Source organism: Excalfactoria chinensis, chromosome 3 (genome assembly GCF_039878825.1).
Source record: "Excalfactoria chinensis isolate bCotChi1 chromosome 3, bCotChi1.hap2, whole genome shotgun sequence".
In the NCBI taxonomy this organism is placed as follows: domain Eukaryota; kingdom Metazoa; phylum Chordata; class Aves; order Galliformes; family Phasianidae; genus Excalfactoria; species Excalfactoria chinensis.
In genome coordinates, this window is record NC_092827.1 from 13,917,572 (window position 1) to 13,943,922 (window position 26,351).

Sequence of the window (26,351 nt, forward strand, 5' to 3'; positions counted from 1 at the left end):
AAAGAAATGACAACAAAATTCAGTGGTTGGCTTTAAAACTAGAATAGCTGATGAGGTAGACCTAGTGACAGAAAAGATATTTTACACTAAAAATTCCTAAGGTTCAAAAAATGTAGGGGGGAGTGTGGAGAAGCATGAAAGGACATGAGAAGAGTAATGTCAAAGTAAAAGTACCAACACTCTTGGTAAGGGGCACAAAATGATATGAAACAAAGGAATAAGCAGAGCTCTAAAAACAAGCAGCTTTTCAAAGACACAGGTGCAGTTAACTTGCATTACACTACAAGGGTGAAATGGTAAACTGCCCTAGGAAGGGCACTTTATAAAGCCCTTCCTTTATTGTAATCTATTTTAGCATTCTTTAGCATTTTATTTTAGCGTTGAAACATCTTCAGAAACGATGCAAAATCCATTAGTATTAACTGCAAGTAAAAAAACCTAAACAACAAACCTACGTGATATGAGGTCAAAACATTTTTTCTCCTCTGGGTTTGTTTTCACTTGGCAGGTTAACAGATTGAGCTTTGCTGGAGGTCGGTTAGCCTGTTTGAAGATAAAACAAGACACAGGTTTTAGTATATTGAAGTTGCCTGAGCCCCGCAGTCCAAAAACATAGGATAATATCCAGTGTGACAGAAAGACTGGATGAATTATTGCTGCTTCAGTTTTTAAGGTACCCAGGTTTTGAATTATGTTTTCTCTTGAATAATGGGTTTGTAAATCACATTTTCTTCCATTTGGCCACTTAGTTCACTGATAACTGGATAAGCACTAGAATTTTCTAAGAGGGGAGGGGCAAATAGTGTTTTAATTATCCTTTGACAGTCCTTTGATCACCTAACCAGTATCACTTATGTCAAACCATCAGGTATAACAAACAGACAGATTCACTTCACTTTAGTTTAAGCTTCAAACATTAAGACATTTAGTTTTAAACAGTTAATTAATCTACATTTTCAATAACCAGTGAAGAAAGACTCTCAGCAGATGTTTCATTGCACCCAGCCTTACGCACTGAAGGGAACTAAGAAGCCTGCACACAAAAGTTTTGCAACAAGCATGGGCAAAACTAAGCTCAGACAGTTCATTATCAAAAAAATGTAGTTACACAGTATATTACACTCTATATATACTTTATATAAGTATATGAGAATATATAAGTATATATACTTATAGGAGTATATAAGTATATGTATTCCGATTTAGGAAGCACTTCTTTACAGAAAGGGTAGTTAAGCACTGGAATAGGCTCCCCAGGGAGGTGGTTGAATCGCCATCCCTGGATGTGTTTAAGAGCCGTTTGGATGTGGTGCTCAGGGATATGATTTAGCAGAGGGTTGTTAGAGTTAGGGTACTATGGTTAGGCTGCGGTTGGACTTGATGATCTTCAAGGTCTTTTCCAACCTGGGTAATTCTATGATTCTATGATATATACCTTCTAGTCAAGTTCCTTTCGCATATTTAAGTTCCTTAAGACTAAGGAGTTACAATGCTTTATTAAAAGCAAAATGAACAAGCAAATTTCCTTTTCAAAAAGTCTCATAAAGGCTACAATAACTTTTCAAATAGCGACTCTGTACTAATCTCTTCTTTCCCTTAACCCACCATTGTAGGACCTATACAGCTATTTTAAAGCTTGGCTTGGTGAATTAGGAGTTAAGAGATTACTACTGTAAAGACAGAAGTACACATAAATACATTACCATGCTTACTGTTTTGTTCTAATCTTTTGAACATAGCAAGTTGCTGAAACAAGATTTAATCATTTAAGAAGAAGAATTACTATCAAATGAAGCTGAACTATCACATAGCGTTATTGACTTGCAATCAATCATAAGAGACGTAGATCATATTAATACATTCCACATTTATTGATGGAAACATTTCATTCAAAAAAGAAATGAAGAACAAGTCTGAAGAACCCTTGAAACAATACAATAAAATGTTGTAGCTGGCCAAAAATGGAAAACAACAGAATTCTATCTGAAGGTCAGTGTCAGATCAAAACCTTGGAGGAACAGAAGGGAAACTATGATGCATTTTCTCTTGTTTAAGAAAAAAAATACGTTACAGCCTCCTTGAAAACCAGCAAGCTCATGTTTCACCCAACACAGCCACCAAACATAACATGAAGTCATGAATGTTTTGAAACAACAAACCTCCAGGTCACTAGCTGGGCAATGTCAACCAAACTGTACCCATGAGAGGTTTTGGAAGCACTAAAATGACAACTAATTGAGAATCACATTGTATTCTCTGCCTAGTGAACAGCTTTTCAAATCACAGACATTCCTTGTAGTTGCAAAAGGACACACAGATTTCATTATTTTAGCCTATGAACAACAAGAGATCTTTCAAACTAGAAGTATGCAAGAATGCATCTTCAAAATGCCACATTTTCGGGATTATATTCAAATATACTTAGTTGCCATGGCACTAAGGTTTCCAGTGTATGAACTTCTAATGTATTTAATGTCCAGTGCCAAAACAGTAACAAAATTCCTTGACAGTAAAACACTCATAGCCCTCTATTTGCAGAACACAAGCAAATACCATTTACGCTTCTGAAACTCAAACTGTCTTTGAGGGATCTTTGAGTGCAAGTTTTTTTTACTGAGATAGGGGTGAGGTGCTGGCACAGGCTGCCCAGTGAGGTTGTGGTTGCCCTGTCCCTGGAGGTGTTCAAGGTCAGTTTGGACAGGGCAGTGGGCAATCTGACCTAGTACTTGATCTAGTGGCTGGCAGCCCTGCTTGTGGCAGGAGGGTTAGAACTTGATGATCCTTGGGGACCCTTCCAACCCAAACCATTATATGATTTCATTAACCTTCAAGTTTCTACCTTTGTGCTTCTTAATCCTGAAGCCATTTGTGGATTCCCATTTATATTGTTCAATCGTCCTCTATTACTGCTTTATTTGTATATGTATGTTAAATTGCCATCAAGATGTAAAAGCCATTCCAGTTGCTAAAAATTACACTAAGGCGCAATACCTATTTTTCAGCCAATCTTTATCTTGCACATTGCTCTGAGCGCTAATTTCTTTGAAGTTTTAGGGTGCTCAAAAATCTAGGTCCTGCACATACACTGATACAGACATGTTCAGCACTATAGGTTAGAAGAAATCATATTCTCCTCATCCATAACAGCAGACCACTTGACAGGTAAATTTAGGTGAGAATACAGCACCTGGAACTGTTTGAAGATAGTTATTGTAGAAACTAAACCAAAAAAAGGGAAACTACAAGACCAAAGACGAGAAGCCCATGAAGAAAATATAGCCTTTAAAGGAAAGGTACTTACACATTTCTATTTAATGTAGTAAACAAAACTGACTACTGAATTTCTGAGAAATGGTTCATTTTGATGAACAGCTGGGAAGAGATAAAGACAGAGCTGCCACCAATGCATATGGAGAAACATAGCAAATAAGGAAAAACAGAAGTGATTTTAAAATGAGGAGATACTCTTCTCATTATTTTTATTCAAAAAATAAAACCTACACAGCTAAACCCACTTTTAAGTACCTAGTTTAAGTAACTGATTTCCAGCTACAGCTGCAAGGATTTTAGTGGGAACTTGTAATTCTGAAAGTGTGTGACCATCTGGTAGACAACTCATAAAAAGAATCAGTGTCTTGGTAGAACTTAGTAAGTGTGCGTACAAGTTTTAACTTTCTGCTCTACAGTGGACTTTGTAGCCTCTGCTACCTCCAAGCTGCCCCAAGTCCACTCCTGCTGTTGCCATTATAGCACATTCAATAAGTCCACTGACATGTCACAGAGATGTAGAGAAACACTGACAGATTTTACTCTAACAAGGACACAGTCAAACAGAGTGGACAGTTCCAAAGTCTTCTGCACTCCCTAGCTCCTGGTTGTTAATTCAAAAAGCAACAGCTTGTGTTAAGATGCACAAATGAGGGATTGATTCATTTTTGCTGCCAGGGTCAACTTGCAGTCATAGCAACAGGCATAACAAGATAAAGAGCAGAAGGGTTCACAAGAGGATCAAGGAACAGGACTGTTTAAGGGACAAAGAATGGGAAATACTGACACCGAGTTTATTTTTGCCCTAAGAAACTTAAGTTTCAAGAAAGCAAGCTAAAAAAAGAAAGGAAAAGGGAAAATAGTTCAAAGCTAAATGTAAAAGTTAGGAAGTAGGAAAGCATGAAGTTTAAAGCTTTAAGTATACAGTATTAAAAGTTACTATGCTGCAAATATTGGTAGCAAAAAAAGAGACGCTCCTAACACGCTCTCTTTCATCTTTCTGGTAGACTTTGGCTTCAAAGTTCCTTTTCTCCAGTAGTTACTCTCCAGGAAAGTCACCTTTAAAACAGATTATCGTACCGCAGCAAATTTGTGGGAGAGAAGAGATCCAACATTCTTTCAGTTTGTCTTGTACACATAAAAGTTGTTTTACCTATACGTAGAAGGCAGCTAACACCCAACCATATCTTTTCCACATACTGAAGTTAAAATTTTTAGGTAGTCTGGTAAAATATGAACAGTTTACAAGAATAAAATCAGTCTTTAAAAACAAAACATTTTTTTCCATTAGCAGCCATTAGCATTAAAACAGCTGTATTTTTAGATACTGCGTATGTCTCAATATATTTCTGAAACACTGCCTTAAAAAAATGTATCCATCATATTCAAAACACTGCATCAGGAATGCAGCTAACTCCAGATTATAAATATAGACAGCATATTTGCCTTTTTGTATTAGCAACCATGTACATAAAATACTGTAAACAAATACTTACTGTACCATGGGAAATTGTAAGAAAACCATTTTTAACTGAGCACTTCCTTTTCTGCCACACTTTTCTGATTCTGGTTTAGAGAGGGGTAAAAAAGAAAAAAAAAGCCTTAATTTTTAATATATTATTGAATTACTTTGATTTTAAGACATGTTTTTCCCTAGTAGAATCCAGCAGTGCTTACCCATCACTTTTCTTGTACAGACTCCCATTTCGTTCAGTGCCATGTTCCTTGTTTCCCTGAGGCTGATGTAAACTGTAAGCTGTACTCTGACGAATCTGAGAATCCTGAAATATAAAGAACGGTCATTTGTATTCTATTCCACATTTTCAACCAAAATACCCATCTCGGTAATAAGTTTCAGAGCGTTCCCTTCTGCTCTAATCCAACGGGCCAAACAAAGCACACATTTCCTCCAACGAGAAGAAAATGACAATTTCTTTTTCAGAGGACCAGAAGACACTTTGAAAGGCATTAGTAATGACTCCTAAAACCCCTTTGCTTTTACTGAGCTTTACTAGTGCCTTTATTTATGTTTTTAACCAGAGCAATTGGCTTTCCAATTCATGCAAACCCTGCAGTTCATAAACACTAAAGATTATTATTACCTACAATTCCTAATGTGCTCTTTCATTGTAAAAAAATAAAAACACATACATAAATTTGAGGTGGTTTTCCTTGTGGGAACTGAGTCAAGTTATTCTCTTTGAAAAGCAAGAGAGACTTAGTAAAAACATAGCACAGGAGGCATACAGGAATTAGTAGGTAAGATTGTCAAGTTGTTTTCTGTAAGACTAATCTAAACCAAACCATCTTGAATGCTGTGGTAGGAAGGAATAAACTCAACTATTTCAACTGTTCTCAAAGCTATCCTGATGAAGGACCCTCCTGCTGCAAGAATCCAGTTCCTTAAAAAAACAAACAAGAACCTTGTGATGAAAAATGAGACATGTCATGCTGTATTAGCAGCAGCAGCATGATGTGATGGACTTCTTAATGCACATTCCAACAGTGACTAGGATTTACAATATTTATTATTTTCCTTCTCTACTTTTGCCACACTGATGTAAGACACCTTGACTATATACTGCATATAATACAAACACGGCAAGAAAAATAAAAAACCACAAAGAAAGCAGCCCACTTTAATAACTACCTGAGCTAATATAAGCAGAACTGTAGGAGCTAGTAAGAAACAAACTCACAAACTTGATGAAAATCCCCTTTTGTAAAAAGATGAGATAGTATGTCTCAGATACACAAGGAGTATGGTCACAAGATATGTTAGTTTGGGTTTCCAGAGCGTACAAGATAAAATCTACAGTAATCTAAGAAGCATGCATTTAAAACATTATTTCTCCCTAATTACCATTAGCTTCGTGGACTTCCTTAGCCTAGGAGCTATCTCCGGATATAAGTAGTGGAAAAAAAAAACAAATAAAGCCAAGTTCCTTCTCAACAGTAATAGCAACACAGGTCAAGAAACATGGCAGGGACAGAGCCACTTCCTACAAGCCCCATTCAGCATGCTTCCAGCCTAACTCCATAACTCCTGACTGCAAGATGCCAGCTCATCCTGAATGCTGTCCTGGAGGTCAGAGGTGCTGAGAACCACAGGCTGAGCTGAAGGCAACAGAGTCCTGGTGTTCCTTTTTGGCAGAAGCAGCCTGTGCCCACGGCCCTGTCTCACGGCTAGCAATGAAGGAAGCTGTATCAGGTAGCAACGACATGCATATGAAGCTTTTAAAGGTACGGCAAAATAACCACTTTAAATGACCTTGACTGACAAAGCATCCCTTCAGGTTTAAGTCAGTATGTTTATCATTCTTCCTCAGCCTGTTCGTACGGAATTATTTGGTTTTGCACTCCAGCTGCCAAACATGAAAACATTTGAAAAGAATTCCCATCACTGATTAAGAAGCACTGTATATGTACATTTACTGACTTCTGAAGCCTATTATATCCCACCAATGCCTTAATCTCTGCCTCCCATTATTGTGTTGCTTCAGTAAAAGAACTCCACTCCCAAGCAGATTAGAAGCCTTACAGGAAATTAATTTCAGTTCTCCACATCCTCAATTACACAGAGATTTCAGATGACCTCCAACACCTGCCCTGAGCAGAATTCCCATCAGTTAAGATCATACTGCTCCTTTTTGTGGAACATTTTCTGCATTTCAACTACCTCCCTTCAGCTGTTGTTTACTCTCAGTTGCTATGTTTGGCCGAACTAGCAAACCAATGATACAAGCTTCCTGCCTTATTTCAACTAGAGAGGAAGCTGCTGTAGATGACGTGTATTTCCACACATTCATTTCTATGAACAGGATCTTTAAAAATTCAGTGTTATTTCATGATAGGTGGTTAAGAATAAGAGTAAAAGATTTCCAGTTTTAAATCCCTGGTTTAGACAGTGACCAAATTAATGGTGTACTATGTGATTTCCAGATGATGGCTTTCTGGACAAGCAAGTTCATGATTCTGGTCTAGCTTCTGAAGGACATTATGCCATGCAATTGATCTCCATCACAATTAACATCCTTCCAGGCAATGTCATCATCCCTTTCCCATCTGTGGGCTCCCCAAAGGATCACCCTTTTTTTTCCTCCTGATCTGTATGTTCCATGTAACTGGAGAACAAATCACAGACAGCAGACCCCAACAGCCTCATCGGAGAAGCAGGAGCAATGCACATGACCTATAGGGGGAAACAGCTCTGCAGGTTGTAAGACATTAGAACTAGAGCAGAGTATTGCTGTTTTAAATATCTCTTGAATGTACTAAGATCAGGAGATTGAAATACACAAGCCAAAGTAGCTGAACTTTGTTCACTTTATCAGCTTTGAAAGGCGGACAGGTGTACAAAAAAAAAGGTGAGTCATTTCACTGCATCATGTTTATCGTGAATCACTTCTCTGACAACAAACAGGTTCAAAATGATTTCTTTCAAAATCTTAAAAGATTTCGAAATAAAGCTTAATAACACAACTGAAAATTAAATGAATGTGGCAACAGTACTTTGTAAGGATGATCTCTGACTACTGGGCCCCAATCTGAAGTACTGCATCCAATTCTGGGGCTCCCCTATACAGGAAAGACATGTAGCTGTTGGAGAGCGTTCAGAGGAGGGACATGAAGATGAACAGAAGGCTGGAGCACCTCTCCTACAAAGAGCAGCTAAAGGAGCCGGGCTTGTTGAGCCTGGAGAAGGCTGTGGGGAGACCTTCCAGTATTTAAAAGTGGATTGTAAACAGGAAGGGAATTAACTTTACAAGCGTAGACAATGACAGGACAAGGGGAAATGGTTTTAAGCTCGAGAAGGGAAGGTTTAGATTGGATGTCAGGAGGATGTCTCTTTACAGAGAGATTGTGGAGGTGCTGGGAAAGGCTCAGAGAAGCTGTGGATGCTCTGTCCCTGGAGGTGTTCAAGACAAGGATGGGGCCATGGGCAACATGGTCTACTACTGGAGGTTAGTGGTCCTGCCTATGGCAGGGGGGTTGGAACTTGATCCTTGGGGTCCTTTCAACCCATGCCATTCTATGATTCTACTGGCAAGAGAGATCCTATAAACCTAGCTATCAGCCCAACTATCTGAATGCAATAGAGCTTTCCAAAGAAGGTGCTTTAACTTTTATATGTAAAATCTTGGCAAGCTACAGCTCCCATGTAGCATGTTTTGAGACTGTCCATATCCCTCCTGTGCACAAAGCTGCCAGAAAACACTTATGGCTTTCCAAGAGGTTCTCTTGCATTTGCGGTATCATAACTTGGAGGATTTTTCAGAGACCCATCACCATCCATCACAGCCCTGCACAGCCTCCAGCAGATCTATCAGACAGAACCTCCTGCAGGCAGCCTCCCTGCCATTTTGCAGTTGCCTAAAGAGACTGCATATTCTACCAAAGAGGCAGAGGAAGTGGTAGAAGATTTCAACACTGCCTTGAAGTTACCTTCAATGCTAACTGCTTGGAGTTATGCACTAGCAGAACTGGACACTCCCATGGGTCCAACAACCCAAATGTCTTGCTTTAGCTTAAGCTCGTAGGTAAGGCCTTAACAATCACAGAGGATGCAGGAATGACAGAAGTGAAAGCAATACTACTCTAAGGCTGACCTTGATGCTTGTAGGAGATCTAGAGTTTGGAAACATTAAAAAAATAAAGACAAACAACATATAAGTAACCAAGACGGACACACAATGGCCTCTTAAAAAGATTCTTCAGTATAGATCAGGCCCCAGAAAGTTCTGTGCAGGAGGAAACAATGTATTCATACGCAACAAAAAAAGTTCACTATGAATATTCACACATTAGTTGTGTTTTTCTTAAGCAGAAGCATTCAGAAATATTCTATTGTTTTATACATTAAGGCCATTTTAATTAAGAATACATGTGTCTTTAATATCTTGCAAGAACATCAAATCAAGCAACTGGATTTAATTCCCCAAAGAAAGTGAATAGGAAATTACCAATTTGTCCTGCAGTAATTTTCTTTTCCCAAGAACAATCTGAATTCTTTTTTTTTTTTTTTTCCCTTTTTCTTTATTTTGGTAATACAACAAACAGAAGAGTAGAAAGAAAAGAACCGCCCTTCCCATACCAACAGAAAAAAGCTCAGAGGAAAAATCCAGTTTCTTGGAATCTGAATGGAAAGCATGCCAACGATTTTCATTAAGACATAGTAGCACTTACTCTCCTAGACTTCGGTCACAAAATGTAAATGCATTTCAGGAAGGAAAAAGAAATCAGTTATAGTAAAGGAAATTACAGTGCAACAAGAATAATACTAGTGGATTGTACGGTAGATTACAGTAGGATTGTTTGGAACCCCGCTGATTAATTGATCTTTTCAAACAACATTAATAAGTGTATTACTTTTCATGCTCTGAACATATTATCTAATTTTGCAGAATTAATATATAACTATTATAGCATAAAGCACTTTCAACACGTCTGTTTTCAAGTGCAACAAAAACAGTTCAATTGATAAACACATTTGTGGTGTGCTTACCACATCTTCTTTATATGTTAATAACATTGGTAAACAGGTAAATGCAGGGGGGTGACATTCCCAGCAATCGTGAAATCCAGCTGCTTTTCTTATCTCTCTTGAACAAAGACCCAAACAGAATAGGAGATATTATATATACTGCATGCCTAAATAGCAAGGAGTCATTAATGAGAGTAGGCAGCCAATGGCAGATCCATCATGCTTGTTAGGATCACTAGTCTTTCACTAGACAGAGCTCAAATTTGAAAGTTTTTAGCAAATACGTACCTCAGCGAACTCTAAATGGCAGGCTGGATCTAAGAAAGTGCAAACTGAACAGGACTTTGCACACAATGGTAGTTACCAAATACTAACAGCACCTCAAAGTGAAAAGCATTTAATGCCTCTCAACAAGTCATCTGGCTGCCACCTGTTACAGCTAGGAGCCAGCACACACTTTGTGGAAAGATAAAAGCAAGACTGAGACAACAGATGAAGGAAGTCTGAGGTCTACAGAGTGAAATTATTTCATTCTAACCCCTCTCAGAAAGAAAATCTGAAAGGGGAGGAGTTCATTCATCCCTTACTTGTGACCCAGCAGCAACACAAAGGGAGCTGGCTGGCTTTTATTTACATGAAGAGGAAGCATTAGCAATCTGAAACAAAAGTAGAACCAGTGTTTAGGATTAGATTATGCAAAAGATGCTTGCTTCCAGATCAGAACTTGCCAAATAAAATTACTCCAGCATGCTTCAAATCTAACAGCAATCTCAACTGAAAATCAAAAAATGCCTCTGGCATCTTGCAGCAGAACAGTCAACTTCACTGTCATTGTTGCAGATGGTAGCAGAAGCGTTCTGGGATTTGTAGTTCTACATCATCTTCATACATAATCTTTATATGGAATACTTCATTGTGATAAGATTATATTAACTGTGCGTCTTTGTTTTGCCAAAGTTCATTTGTTCTCAATTTGCCTAACACAGGTACTGCTGCCTGCAGTTAACTCAGAAACAGTGCATTGATTAAAATTCTTCTGCATACATTAGTCATAAATATATTTTAAGTGAGAACCTCTTAAAAAATATCTTTGTCAGAAACATTCATTATCAGCGCCAAAAGAAAGATGAATAAACATGAGAAATTATACAGCTGATGAAAGTTAACGTAATTCTATTTCAAATACTAACATAAAATTGGAAGTATGCAATGGGCATTGAAAGGTAAAATCACCTTATATGCTCACCTCTTTCTGATCAACCTGGAGTGCAGATTTTAAAATATCTCTGAGCTGTGTTAATTGTCTTCTTTCTTCATCCTGTGCTTGTTTTATCTTGAAAGAAGAAAAACACAGGTTAAAAATAACATTATTATTTTCTTGTCAACAGTTCTTCTGAACTTGCTACTTAATTAATCCATTTTTCTGAGAAGTGTTCAGCAAGAATAAAAACATGAAGAGAAAAGACACAGCAATCAGTTTATTTTCCTTTTTATCTCTAGAAAACTAGATAATGGCTAGGATGTTGTCAGGTTAAGACTCTGACACTGTCTCACTTTGTTCCTGTTTCCTTCTGCTCAATTTGAAACCATATGCTGTTTTTCACTCAGTCAGTAAACATTGTAAGGGCTGTTCCCCTAACATTTTACATAAGGGGGTCCGGAACTGAAACTAAGGCACCTGAACAAAATATTAAAACAAAATTCTACTCAAAAATCTACCCAAAACCCTAAAACACTATTAAGCCACACAACCAACCTGAACTACAATGTTCACAGTTCTACTTGCAGAAAATTCAGTTTCCAACACAAATGTGAAAGGATGCCAACTCACCGTATAAAGATCTGTTGAGAGTGTCTCAATTGAAGGCTTGAGACTTTCAACTGCTTTTAATCCATCCTGAAAGAAACTTGAAAATGAAAAACAAAAAGTAGACTTACTAAACTTCACTTTGTGCTTTCTGTTTAAAAAGTTGCCCAAAGGAAAACATGCAAATTATTACGCAAAGCCATGAACTTGAAAACTTCAAACATTTCCTTTTTTGTGCATCTTTGATCAATTTGCATCTTTATTCCCATCACAGCTTATCCTAAGATACAAAATCCTCAACTAGATTCATAAGAGCCATAATCCACTGTCATGCAAGTTGTCCTTACTCTCACCTCAAACACAGGCTCTCATTTTCTGAAGACCCAGAACAAGACTTAGTGTAGAACAGCAAAAGCTCAAGCAGGTCTACATAACTGCAACTTCTTGGAGCCCGATTTTTTCACACCTGATGCCATCCTCCCATTAAAGGAAAGCCTGTTTCCCAAGCGTTAACTTACAGCCTATATTCAAATTGAATATGCTAAATCGTACTTGATCATATGTATTGTGTGTGTATTTGCACAGTAATATTCTGCATTTCAACATTCCAGTTCTTTAAAAGAAGATTTTAAAAGTAAATTCAAACAAACCACAGGTATACAAATATTTGATTAAAAATTAACATTTGCAGTGGAAGAATTTTCAGTCTGGGATGCAGACATCAAAGTGACAACGTGACTCAGCATTGGTGGTGTGGAAATTCTATTAAATGGACAGAGGTGATGAGTGACAAAGTACAAGTGAAATAGATTTTAAAGGAACACAGCAGCACAGGGCGAAAAAAACCTCCATTGATTCAGACTGGTATTTTAAGATAAAAATTTACTGATTTGAACAGGCAGACAGAAGCTCTTTCAAGTTTAGAGCTAGGTTTTCTTGCCCTATTAATGATCTGTAGTACTACCATAAAAAAGGAGATCATTCTAATGAGAGCTTTGTGTTTTATTACTGAGTCCTTCAATTAATTAGAAAGAAGAAGAATGATTCTTTCAATACTGTTTTATCTCACTGCTTATGCAATTTATTGTCCTTGAGCACAGCTTCAATTCAGATCATTGCTACATACAATGAAAAAGTAATCCAAATCAAACATGTCAAAACTAACAGACCATTAACTAATTGAGCAAAATATTAGCTCTATTTCAGGAATAGTTTTTGAAATACGCCCAAATTATTCTGTGGCCTTCCTTTGGAAAAGCAATTATATTCTGTGGTACTAAAGCTCACTAAATCCTTTGGAATATAATAACAAACACAACTGCTCAACTATTTGACTGAAGTAATTTGTCAAAAGATTTCAACAAGGCCACTCGGCTCCTAGATTTATTTATTTATTTTAATTCAGAAAAGTATTATGTCCAAATTTAATTATAAAATTATTCCAGCATATAGAGTAAATACAAAACCTAAAACATACTTGCACTGAGCATGAAAATACTTGATCAGGTTCTGAAGCAAGTCCACTCCTTTTTTAATCTTGATTTCGTTGACTTTCAGCAGGTACTGTTAACACAGCGATACACACAAAAAACATTAATGATTACTGTCACAGTGGGTTTTTTACATTTTATTTTCAGTTATGCTTCGACAAGCTTTAGCAGTTCCAGATTTAAGAGGACTAAAAGAATACGCCAAACTATGGCTTCAAGGGTTAATCACACAAGAGCAATAGCTGTTACTGCCACTTTTTGATATCCTGTGGGGATATTTAACTAGGATTAGTTCAAACTTATCACATCCTTCATGACTCCTAGTGGAAGCCTCTGTTAAAGGAAGCATAAAATAGTTTGTGCAATGAATTAAGGAATCCATTCTGAATTGAGCAGCCCAGTAAGATCTCTCTCTCTCACGGACTGTTAAATTCCTTGCCAAATAGATATTGGAAGAAATCAGTTTACTAAAAAAACCAAAGAAGTGAGGGATTATTTTAACCGGTCTTCTAAGTTTATCATTTTCTCTACCAGTTCCTTATGCACATTAATAACAAAGAACATAGTTTAGCACGAGATTTAAAACTGCCTCTCAAGACACCTGCTTTTAAATCTATGTAGGCATATTAACCAAAACAAAGTCTCTTTTTAATATTACTCCTTTTACTCTCAGAGATAACCAAGCATAATCTCTTTCTAAAACCCAGAAAAAAAAAATACAGGATACACTTCTGCTACTCCACATTTAAGGTAATTTTAGAGATTTCACCCTGCATTTTATTATGTCTACAATTGACTGAAATGAATTCCTCCTTTACTGTGACACATGAAAACAGAAGCATCTGTTCCACACTGTTTCTTGTGAATGACACAGATGGGCCATTAGTAGGCAAAATCTCTGTATTTATTGAGTATTCAAATTACTTTATCAGCTTTGAATACTTCAGTCTGACTCTGTACAGGTATATGAAGTTTTTTTAATAAGTATCAGTTTGTGCAGTTACCAAAACTGGTATTAAAATTAGGCTGGTGCGTAGGTAAAATTAGGTTTAGTCATTCATACTAAAAACAGAAGAAACATCCATGGTGTATACTGAGAACAAACAGCCTCAGCTCCCAGTGATGGAACCTTACATGTCTTTAAATGAATCAAACCAAAAATATTTGCATCAGATTTAACATCACAAAGGCCAAAATCACAAAGATTTCAAAGTGGCAGCATTCTGAACCATCTTGAAAGACAACTGGATTCCAACCTCAGCTTTCCTTTCCCAGTACCAGCCCAACAGTGTAGGCAACAATGCAGAGAGCGATCTAGGGCTTAAAATAGCTTGGAGTAAAGTAGAAGCATAAAAGCAGACCTACCATCATTTCTTAGTCTTTAACTGAGCTTTGCATTGCTTATTCTAAAATTTACTTACACACAAAACAAGAAAATTTGCTGCAAAGTGAGCACATCAGGACAGAAAAAGGTACTTTAGCAAAGTCCACTACTGCCTTGCTACTGTTATCGTCACATCTTCCCTGAAATACTTCCACTTTTCAAAGCGTTCCTAAACATTTTTTTGGTAGAACAAGATGAATTTCATGTTGAATCTTACCTCACACATCTGTAACTGGAAGAACCTTCTTTCTTTCTCCATCTCCTCCGCAATTTCGGCACCACTTATTTCTGTACGGATCATCCCATGCAGCTTAGCATGCTCTTTTTTCTCCTTCTCTATTTTTGTACTATAAGGCGAAGAATCAGTCAGTGAAGTGAGAAATTCAAAGCCTCTCAGGAAATCTGATTATTCACAAAGTCTACTGACAGATGCAGAGCCAGTCTTGCAGCTTTGCATAGACTTACTTCCAGATGCCATTCATTTGAAATTTGACAATGACTAAAGATCAACAGTGACAAGCAGTAGCTGAAACCTAATTCAATCATCTGTTAAAATAATTTCCTGACATACTCTAAAGGAAGATACTAAATTAGAGAGATATTAACTTCCTGCATTGAAGAAAAAATCAGCAACTAAATAGTCCTACAGTTTCAATTAAAATTCATGCCTAATCCCAGCTGACCAAACACTGGTTAACGGAGTTCAATTATGTCACCAGATTTATTGAGTCTTGCCTGTCATCAAGTCATCTTCTATATATACAGGGTTTCCTAAGCCAAAATCACATTTGCCATCTCTACTTCCTACTGAGCCAGCTGGCAATGGGAATGCCGGCCAGCCGGCTGTGTTGCAGACTTCAAAGTCTGCCAGACCAGCTGTCCTAATTCCCTAAAAGTTTCCACAGACGTTTTCCAAGAGCTCTGAATAAAAAAAGGTTCTCCTGGAGAATGTAAATTAAGAGCTGATGCCCGTCATGTAGAAGAACTCCCTCACAAATGCGTTCATTATTCTTCGTATTATTGCTAAAATCAGTGAACAATTACATTACCCAGATAGACCAGCCTAATATGGAAAATGATACCAATAAAAGCAAATAGATGAGTGCTTACTTTATGGAGAAAGACTTTCAGTTTGTCATTAGAAGCAGAAAATTCTGAAAAGAGCTTCCTGAGGAAATGCTAAATATTTTTGGACAGGAGGAAGCATTGTACAGGAATCCAGGAAGCAGATGAGAGGTATATACAACACAGTCACACCTTCTCTTGGGCAGTCAAGTGTCTCTCAGTTCTCCCTCTGAAGAGATTATGTGTCTCAAGTGCTCTCTTAACCTGATGTTAACATTGCCCAATATATTCTTACATAACAATATATTCAGCCTTTCTCAAGAATGAGAAATTATCTCCTCTTATGCCTCAAGCAGCAACGGAAAACTAGAATTAATCCCATTAATCTCATCCCACAACATTCCCAGAGGGAAACGTACTGATCGGCAATCCAAAAAGCCCCATTTCTCTCTCACTACTGGCAGGCACTGTGGAGCCAATCTCCTGTAGTACTGCAGCAGTCAGCACATCCAACCAACATTGCGCTCCTTCTCAGCACATCAAGTTCTACAGGAAAGAGATGTTCTGAAGAAAGCTCCTCCCCTTTGAAATATATATTCTGAAAGTCTTCATTTGCCTGAAGAAAAACACGATTCCAGAGTGTTCTATTTTCATCAAGAAAGTCTATACTCTTAACGACTTACTGTCAAATACGCCATTTTGTAACCACAGAAAATGGAAACCAAACAAAGGAATTAACTGGACACCAACTGTGAATGAGGACAACACCACTACAATAAGAGTCACAGAGAATGGTAAATGTGCAGCTTCTTTCTGGCACACCAGATTCAAAGTTTACATGACCTGATAGTTCTAAAAAAGCCAAACCTCAGATAAATGATTCAGGATAGTTTTAGTTCTCTTAGCTTCCACGCTTAACAATTCACGAGGCCAACAAACTCAATGAAATGTGATCCAAATTCAATACCCATCAATTACCGGTAGTTTTGTTGTTTATATAGAAAAACACCTGAACAAAGGGTTACATAACCACTCCTAAAATTAAGAGTGTATTAATATGTCATAAGGTGTTGATAAATGCCAATTAAATCAGAAGATAACTAAGTGCTAAGGAGTCAACTAATAAGCACAATATTACAGTACACATTGTGTTCAGAAACTGAATTCCTTTTGAACAACGGGCTAGACTTGGTATGTCTTGGTATCTGCCTATTCTTTAAAAGATAAGCATATTCTTACTAATATATGGTAGTTAAATCGAAAGCATACCAAATTCTACCAACTAATTTGGAGAAACAAGGCATCCTTGAAGCCACTTGCTGGAGTTTCATTTCCATTTCTGTTGCAGACAGAAGTTTCCACCATGGAAATGAGAAGCTGGATCTGGAAACAAACTCAGCGGCCAGGCACCTGCTAGAAGGCAGTGCTTCAGAGGAAGAGGCACTGTGGTTTCAACAACTTTCATGATGCTTTAAAACAACAAAACAAGTACCAGAGGTACATTTATTTATGTTTGCATTTCCTTATTATTTATGCTTTCCATCTCCAATGACCTTTTCAGCTTTGTAATTCAGAATGTAACCTGTTGTTCTGCTACATTGACTCCTTTCTGACTGGTGCTACAAGACACTTGTTTTCTAGGCAAACGAAGGAATCAGCAGTGCAGCGTTGCATGCAAATCTTCTGGGTGCAAGGTTTAGTTGTGTTTCCTACCATATCTCAAAGGTCAGATCAGGGTCTGGCAGCATCACATGTTCCTGCACTGTGATGTTAACTAAATCCTTTTAGAATGTATCGACGTAGGATTTCCAAATATTGAGGCACATTCCAGTTTTCCAGGCAGATCAAGGAAGCAAAATAAATAAGAAAATACAGAAAGCTCTGGGAAAATCTTCTAAGATCAATAAAAGGCAAGCATTTTGTAAAACTGCTGTTGAAGCTCATGCAGTATATATTGCATATTTAGACTTTGCTGACTAAGATTAAAATCTGAGCATCCTTCAGACCATTTGCAAGACAGCTGCACATGACTAATAGACAATGAGCCCAGACATGTGTAACAGACAAGTACAGCTGAAATATGGGATGAAAGATTCTAACAAAAAAGTAGGTCAGATACAAAATAAATGGCCTCATCCATTCAAATATCACTGTATGAATATCTGTAAAGCTCCAATTTGAAAAATAACAGTTTTTCATTACAAACTTCAATTTCAATCCTACTCCACATTATGATATAAACAAAGTGGACTTTATTATTATTATTATTGAAGAAGGACAGGACCTATTACTGCTCTTTAACATACCCAAGGCAGGTTTTACTTTCAGCCTGGCAGGATCTATGTCTTTCTTCCTCTCCGTTCCTGTACCTGTACAGCAGTAAGCCAGGCTAAGTATGTGTGCACAGAACACTGCCAACAACACCTGGAAGGTGCCTTACGTACATGCTTTAAAAGAAAACACGAAAGAAGTACTGACAATTGATAAATATCAATGGTCTACAGAGTCAAGTTAGAAATCTGAAGAAGTAATTTAAGAACAGCCTGCAAAATTCTGAGATATCATTTTGAAATATTGTTTAAAAATGAGTTAAATGAGTTTTAAATTACAGAAACATCATTTAATTACATAGCTACGCGGACATCTTTACACAAGACTATAGCAAGAACCTGTTCATTCTCCTATTGACTTAGCTCAAAAACTATTCATTAATGAATGATACCTACATGTGAGTGCCTGCATTTCTGCACAGTGATGTGATACAGCTCAGACTACTGCCTTGATCTTATAATCCCATAAGCACATTCAAATAACTTGTTTTATTCACTCAAGTGTGCATAACAGATTTCATCTCCAGCTTTTCAAAGCAGAATGGCAAAGGAGGAAAGGGAGTGAGCCTTCCCAGAAAAGCCTGCTAGCTTTCAATGTGCTTTTATTTTTAATAGCATTAGCACAATGCTTACTAGTGCTCACTTCTGAAGAGAATATATATTCACAGGACTAAAAACAAAGTAATCTTTATTAAAAGACAAAATTAACATTTTTTTTCTTTTCAGGACAGACAGGTTTGTGTCTGGGATACTGACAGTACTACACAGCTAACAAAGGGAGTAAATAATGTGCTTCAGGAAGTTTATCGTTCTGACTCCTGTACAGAAGTGATACAATATCTGCCTCAAAATCTACCACAAGAGGACTGATCAAACTAAACAATGTGGGTGAAATCTGGCTCGCTGCCTTGGTGAATACGGTCTGTCTGCTGGAAATATGAGCAGTTTTACGATGTGTACCCTCTGCCCATATGCTCCCTCAGCGTGTCTGCCATTAGTGTTTAAGTACGCAACTGCCTCATAACAAGCATAGCCCAGTCTGCACCAATTCCAGCCAGAGGAGCAGACACACTCATCCCACTGCAGTCCCAGAGCAGCAGGCAGCACTGCCCAGCTCACAGAAGCTGAACAGAGATCAACTGAGGTCTTTTAGCTACCTTAAAGCTTTAAAAACATTTAAAGATCTTTAGTGTTACAAATGAAGCATACTAATGATGATTGGTGAGGAAAGATGAATTATTCATCAATGTCAGCTAAGGATATTCCTAATTTTTTCTGTTAGGCTAGCATAAAGCTTTGGGTCACTTGCTCCTCTTATTCCCTTATTCAAGAACAATTCCAAAGTACAAAAGCAGTTGTGTCAGCTGAGGTGATCTTGAGGAAAATGCTCTGAGAACTTGGGTATCTACAAAGGAAGAATCAGTCAACAATAATCACCACTGATGGATAGTGATCTAAGAGTTTAAGAACAGATCTCAACATTACTGTCCCAAACAAGGCCACATATATAAACAATTTCTGAACACAATTACAGTGTCTGAAGAAGCAGCTCAGAAATTATTACAGAGAAAAAGGAAAAAAAACTGTTTTGAATGAATTCCTTCTCAAATACATCACATTTGGATGTATTAACACTCAATATCATCAAAGATGGGCAAGTAAAAGATGAGATACAGAGGCAAACAGGTTGTTCTTATATGGAAGAATAATTCTGTTTATTGAGTTGAAGAATTTCTTAAGGATCTCCTTATCTAGACAGAAATCAGGATGAAGGTATCGCCTCTTCTGAACACACTACAAAAATACAGCTTTGCTATTTGGTGATTAGCTTCACAGGTTTGTACTTGTGACTTGGAAACTCAGGCCAGCAATATGATTTTAAGCATAGGATAAACAGGGTTAGGCAGACAAAGCTGCTTAGAAACCTGAATGGTTTGTGAATCCAAGGGGAGAAAAACAAAGAAAGGGGAAAAGAAAAAAAAATGCAACAGAAGTATCACTAGAAAGGATAGCTGAGTAAGCATAATCCTAGTACTGCTTTTAGGAACAGTCCAAACAAGGCACCATCTAAGGTAACATAGTGAAAAACACCGAGGAAACCTCTGTCAGTACTGCAGATTGAGGACAGTGGAGACAATTCTGCATTTACCCAATGCTATGGATGACCAAAACACACAGATACAGAGAAGTTCAGATCCATTTGAGACGGCCACAGAACCAAAACAGTTATTTTCTCTAGAAACCTCTGAGGGATATAGAATTACAAACAAAGCAACTCAGAAAAACCTCACTGTTTTCATATGTCCAAAATTTAGTAGATGACAAAGCTGCTCTCAACAAATTCAGGCTTGAATTAGTGTTCTCACCCCAGCCTGACAATCGCACCATTAAAATTCCAGTATTTGTAAAGGCCAAGCTAAACAGTGACAGCTGGAAGCATTTCAGCTTATCTGGAAACATGTCTTCCACACAAGATGGTCTGATAAATCCCAAAGGCCTCCTGGAGGGAGGTCAGGAAAGTTCTATAATGATTTTAGTTGGTAACTCACATGGTAGAAGTGATGCAGATTGCAGTGAAAAAACTTCCTGATGGACAAACTTAAGCCACAAAAAGCTGTCATAAAACAACAACCATTAAAAAAAAATAAATCACAAAAAAGAGCTTTGAAGAATTTGCCTGTACGTGGTATTCCCAGGCTCTCTATTCCAGTAGATGATCCTTTGGTCTTGATCAAAGTGAAGAAGTCCAACAGGGTAGACAAACAGCTTTAAACTCTAGACTGCTGATGTGGAGCTTTTATGTAGCTGCTTGAAAAACTAGCAGTTAAAAACATGGCAACCATAGCAGCCAGCCACCCGGAAATATCACACAAAATGGTAATGGATCTGAAAGAACTTCCTGATGAACACATGCTACCTTGTGATCTCCTATGTTGGATTCAATCCCATGGGCAGAAAATAAATACGAGGCCAACATCACAACTTCACGTGTACATGTAACAATGCATACAACAACTTTTCCTGCTTCTACTGTCCTTAAATGAGATTCAAATGCATTTCCTATGGGCATTTTTATTTCTCAAGTACTCAAGTTGCTTCTTTGTTAGTTTTTAAGAAGGGAAAATATTTTTAGTGTAAGTGACTCTGAAACAAACCATCAGCTATGAGGACCAAAGTACAAACCCTTACATTGCTCTAACATGCTCGTCATGGTGAATATTCCATTCCACTAGGAACAGAATTCTTAATATATGCCTCAGCAGCCTGCAATTGTATTTATTTTAAATTCTGCACATAAGCTTTGTGGGATGTCACTATGAATGAGCTCTACATAATTAAACAAGCTTTCAGATCCAGTAATCAGGCACAGGTAGATAATATCAGGCTAAATTACAGGGCTGTTCTTTACGGCCCATCCTCAGAGACAAACTACTGCCAAGGGCGATGGTTAGAAATCTTAATTACTTCAATAGCTGAAAATTGGCATGGCACCAAACAGGATTGTTTGCTGGTATTAAAAAAAACACTGAGCACTGGAGCCATCATAGTCCTGGCATAGTTACAAGTTCCAAAGATTCAGACTGGAGGTTTGTCTTAACGTTTCAGAATGTCTTGTTATGTACATCCTGCTGTAGGTAGGCAGTTTCGAAATTACAACACGACTAAGGTCCTCCTCAAAAATCAAGCCTGGAAAGCTGTAATTAGATCATATCCATTGTTATTCTCCAAAGAAATAACAAGATTTAGCTCACTTGCTAAGCTTGTCACTTTTGTGACTAAAAAGCATACAGGAATCACTTTTAAAGGCTGCTTGTGCATGAATTCAGATGGGTCAACTCAGTAGGCACCAGAGAACCATTACAACATTGTGCAATTGGACAATAAATTAAAAACTGATGCTAGATTCTCAGTCAATCTAGGCAGCCAGGAAGCTGCTGAAAGATATTTGCGTTAAAATACTGTAATATTTCTGGAGCTGTATCAGCAGAAATCATCTGATAGGTGAGGAGCTGATGACCTCAGGAGATCAAAGACGCTAGCTGGATAGCTAAGAAAACTGAACCAACTGTCACAACTCAAGCAATACTGGAATAAGGAACAAAACCCACCGTGAAATTCTGCTTCAGGGACCACCAGCTGCACTGACACAACTGACTCAGTCAAACCAGAAAGTACACCTATTGCTGACACAGGGCAACTGTTTCATTGTCCCAGCTGCTGGGGCATTGCTTAACTGCAAAGAATTAATGGAAACTGCATGCTTAAGTTTGCAATTGGAGTAGGGAATCAGAAGCACTTGCAGTTAAGACTTTCTGCATGCAGTTCTGGAGCCCCTGACACAAAAAGGAAATAAAGCTGTTAGAGGGGATTCCAGAGGAGGGGCACAAAGATGATCAGAGGGCTGAAGCATCTCCCTAAGGGAACAGGCTGAGAGAGCTGGGGCTCTTCAGCCTGGAGATGTCTCTGGGGGGACCCCACAGCAGCCTTCCAGTACCAGAAGGGAGCCTACAGGAAAGTTGGGGACGGGCTTTATACCAGGACAGGATGAGGGGAAATAGCTTTAAACAGGAAGAGGTGAGATTTAGACTACATATTAAGAGGAAATTAATTATGGGGAGGGTGGTGAGACACTGGAACAGTTGCCCAATGAGGCTGTGGATGACCGCTCCCTGAAGGCATTCAAGGCCAGGTCAGATGGCTCTTTGAGTAACGAGGTCTAGTGGGAGGTGTCCCTGCCTACAGCAGTTGGAACTAGATGATCTTAAAGGTCCCTTCCAAATCAAACCATTCCATCATTCTATGAGAGCGCAGAATATAACAGAGGAGGCACAGCCCTACATCCTTGTGGAAGTCAGGGCAAGTTCTCCATTGGCAAGTGATGCCAACCTGATCAATGTCATAAGGAATGGGTTTTTTACAAACCCTGACTCAGCTGGAGAAGAAAGGGTTGGTGCCACCCCTCCCCCATCTACAAATGCTCAAATGCTGAATCCCACCCACTCCCACCTCACATGCAAACAACAGGCACATATGTGATGCATCTCCTTTTTGCAGTAACTTAAAAGAGCTATGACTCAACGATCAGGTGTGCACTTGCCACCCTAATATTACCAGACCAGAGACTACAACAGAACTAAGAGTGATGACGCAGATCTTCCTTACCCATCTATCCAATCTCCTTTTTCATGCTAGATTAGAATGTAACACAAAGCGTATCATCAGCTTATAACCAATGAGGTATGGATATATATACATCCCAGAATCTTATGCTAAGTATTGTAGCGGGATACAAATAAACATTTGACTGATTGTTTGGTGTCATTTCACCTTAATTTAGACCAAGGGAGTGTCAAAATCTCAACAACTCTCATCTGATTGGGCCATGACAGGTACCAAAATTAATTCTGCTTGATCTGAGGAATTAAGCTTTGTTGACTTGTTTGACTCATTAAGCCAGATACAATATTATGTTACTAAAACTGGTATTATGGCTATTTAAACACCTTATCATACATCTTCAAGCAAGTGAATATAATATATTGTGCCAGACACACAATATTGATGACAAGAGCAATATAGGTATCCATTCACTTTTAGTACACAGTATATCTGCTAAGAGCATCCAACACTGGCATGCATTGCAGAAAACATTCATATATTTAAATAAACTACAGTAATTAAATATTGTGAAGGTTTGTGCTACTGGACTGATCAGGAATCACATAGCATTTTGTAGCCCTATTGGTAAACAAGCTTATCCTTACACCATCCTTAGCACTTTCTTGTAAGGGCTAAAGGCTCACTAAGGTCTTTCTAGAGACCTCAGCACTGGGCAGTCTGATTAAATGTGCTAGAGCCAGAGACATTACAGAGACATTAGACGTGTTTCAAGATGTAAAATCACGACCTAAATCTTGAATTGCATACACTTGATTTTTTTTTAAAGACAACTGAAGGTTTTTTCATGGTGAGGGTGACGGAGCACTGGACCAGGCTGCCCTGGGAGGGTTGTGGATTCTCCTTCTCTGGAGATATTCAAGACCCACCTGGACGCCTACCTGTGCAGTCTGCCATAGTGGGCCTGGACTCAATGATCTCTAGAGGTTCCTTCCAGCCCCTACAATTTTGTGATTCTGTGAATACACACAGGTATTTTTTCTGTGCTAAAGAAACTTGCTAATTATAGTGAATTAGTCCATGAAGAGAGAAAAAAAATACCAACAAATCTTTAAAATTGCATCAAGAAGTGTAATTATCTTGCTATTCTTTTTGTAGTTTTACTGGAAACTATTGAAAAAATTAAAAATATGTATTTCAATTAAAATAAAACATTCTGTCATAGTTTTGTGGTGTTGCTGTCAATATTCCACATCATAACATCATGTGCAGTATGGATCATCCATACTTCAGTTCCGTAGAATGGTAGCGTCCTGGGTGCTCAGCTCTCGGAGAAGAACTACATATCCCAGAGGACGCCGCGGCCAGAGATAAGTCACGGGAGGAGGACATATATAATCTCGCTCCCAGGCTGGAACTTTCTCTCTCTTGGACTCTCAGGGAGTGCGAAGCATTCCTGCCATGTCGCCTAGACTTCACAGTAGGCCTCTCGGTTTTCGGGGACTCTCTCTCTCTCTCTGTTTTGTTCGATTTATTAGCCTCAATCATTGTATTCCGATATCATATTTAGTAAAATAAGTTTTCCTCCTTAGATTGCTGCCACTGTTTTATTTTCCCTTCCTTTCCGGGGCCCCCGGAGGGGAGGAAGGGGAGAAAGGGGAGAGGCCCTACAGGGCGGCTGCCCTGTCACAGATACAGATAAATCTAGGTAACCCATGACACATTCCCAATTTGTGGGAAATTATGCTGATTACTTAAAACTTCATTAAGCAAACAAGTCTATCAGAGATACTATCATGGCACTAAAGAAAAAAAGGAAAATATTTATTCATGAAGTAAGCTGCATATTACAGAATTACAGAATTTCAAATGATTACACCTATATTTATATTTACACTCAGACAAAAATCTTTCCAGCTAGGAATTCTGCCTGGAACCGTATCACTAAATAACAACTTCCTTAGACTTCAATTATACTTTTATATAAAAGATTAAAATATACGTACACTTTAGTTTCATAGTCCTTCCAAGCTTTATCAAAGGGCTTTTTCAGGTCCTGTCAAGACAAAAAAGAAATAACAATGCAGTTACTTATTTACATGAAAAATACTACAGATCTAACTATGAATCTATGCCACTTGCAGTGCCCACTGGAGCAAAGAACTCTGTTCTTGCAAAGCTCGCGTAAGGACCATGTAAAAGTAGTCTTGTACATAAGACTAATACACTGACATTTGTAAAAGCATCTCTAGGAGTCCAAGTGAGTTTGATTTTTCAACAGTTATAATATTAAAGTAGCATTTGATTATTTTCTCAAGTCAGGAACATGGAGCAACACTGTATAAAGTGCACTTATTTTGACACAGAAAAACAGAAGAAAAAGAAGAGCAAAATACACCAAGCAATCAACAGAAAGGTCATAAGTGTATAAATAATCATAAGTGTATAAATAATTGTTTCATCCCTCGGTAACATAGAGGCCATTTTTAGTCTGTATACATCATCTTCTTCCTTCAGTGTCCTAGAACAATAGCTGCCAGTTGCTTCCTGTTTGTTCAGCAGTAAATGAAGCGTAAGCCAAATACATTTGTTAGCTATAGGCTTTGAAATTTATTATAAACATATCATCAGAGTTCTAAGTTACTATTATTTTAATAGGAAATATATTCAGAGCACAAGTAGATTTAGCCTTTCTTCAGAAAAACAGTACATTCATTCAATGCTTTTCATAAAAAGGTACATTTAGAGTGCTAAGTGTATACATTAATAAAAATTCTTCATTTTTAAACTGCTATTCCCTTTCAACTAGGTGAAAATCTGTAAGTTAATAATTCTCACACCTCCTTCTCTGCTTATCTTCTATATCTCAGAGCTCTTTTTAAAGCTTTCAAATCTTTTGTATATGCAGTCAACAGCATGCTGTATGTGCAACCACTAACAGAAGGGTCAACTCAATTCATAATAAAAACTAATCATCTTGTTTATTAAGCTAATAATTTTTATATCAAAGATAAAAATATTATGTTATCTAAATGCATCTACTGTACTAACAATAATTTAATACGTAAATAAGAATATAAACATACCCCTTTTACTCCTTTCAGATCTCCCTTCAACAAACTGTCCAACGGAAAAGTGATTATGTTGTTCATATTCTGAATCTACGAGACAAAAAATTACATGAAAATACATATAATGAATTTTAATGTAGAGTGCACGTTGTCTCAATTCACAAATTACAAGTTTCAGTAAATAATCTTCACAGAATCACAAAGGGTGGGAAAAAATCCCTAAAATCCTCAAATCCAACTGTCCACCTACAACCAATATTGCCCACTAAAACACGTCCTTTAGGACCACATCTACGCATTTCCTGAAGACCTCCTGGGATGGCGACTCCACCACC

General features: G+C 37.8%; 1 protein-coding gene across 2 annotated transcripts in view; it reads right to left on the reverse strand.

Annotated features, from left to right (window-relative positions):
- Positions 1 to 26,351, reverse strand: part of ASAP2 (ArfGAP with SH3 domain, ankyrin repeat and PH domain 2) — an 87,129-nt gene that overhangs the window by 23,580 nt on the left and 37,198 nt on the right. For both annotated transcript variants that reach the window (XM_072331726.1, XM_072331725.1), the window contains exons 4-12: positions 26,032 to 26,106; positions 24,952 to 25,001; positions 14,650 to 14,779; positions 13,036 to 13,121; positions 11,583 to 11,658; positions 10,998 to 11,084; positions 4,945 to 5,048; positions 4,764 to 4,833; positions 456 to 543 (exon numbers count right to left, since the gene is read on the reverse strand). In XM_072331726.1, the coding sequence (XP_072187827.1) occupies positions 456 to 543; positions 4,764 to 4,833; positions 4,945 to 5,048; positions 10,998 to 11,084; positions 11,583 to 11,658; positions 13,036 to 13,121; positions 14,650 to 14,779; positions 24,952 to 25,001; positions 26,032 to 26,106 (766 nt within the window). The remainder of the gene's footprint in view (positions 1 to 455; positions 544 to 4,763; positions 4,834 to 4,944; positions 5,049 to 10,997; positions 11,085 to 11,582; positions 11,659 to 13,035; positions 13,122 to 14,649; positions 14,780 to 24,951; positions 25,002 to 26,031; positions 26,107 to 26,351) is intronic.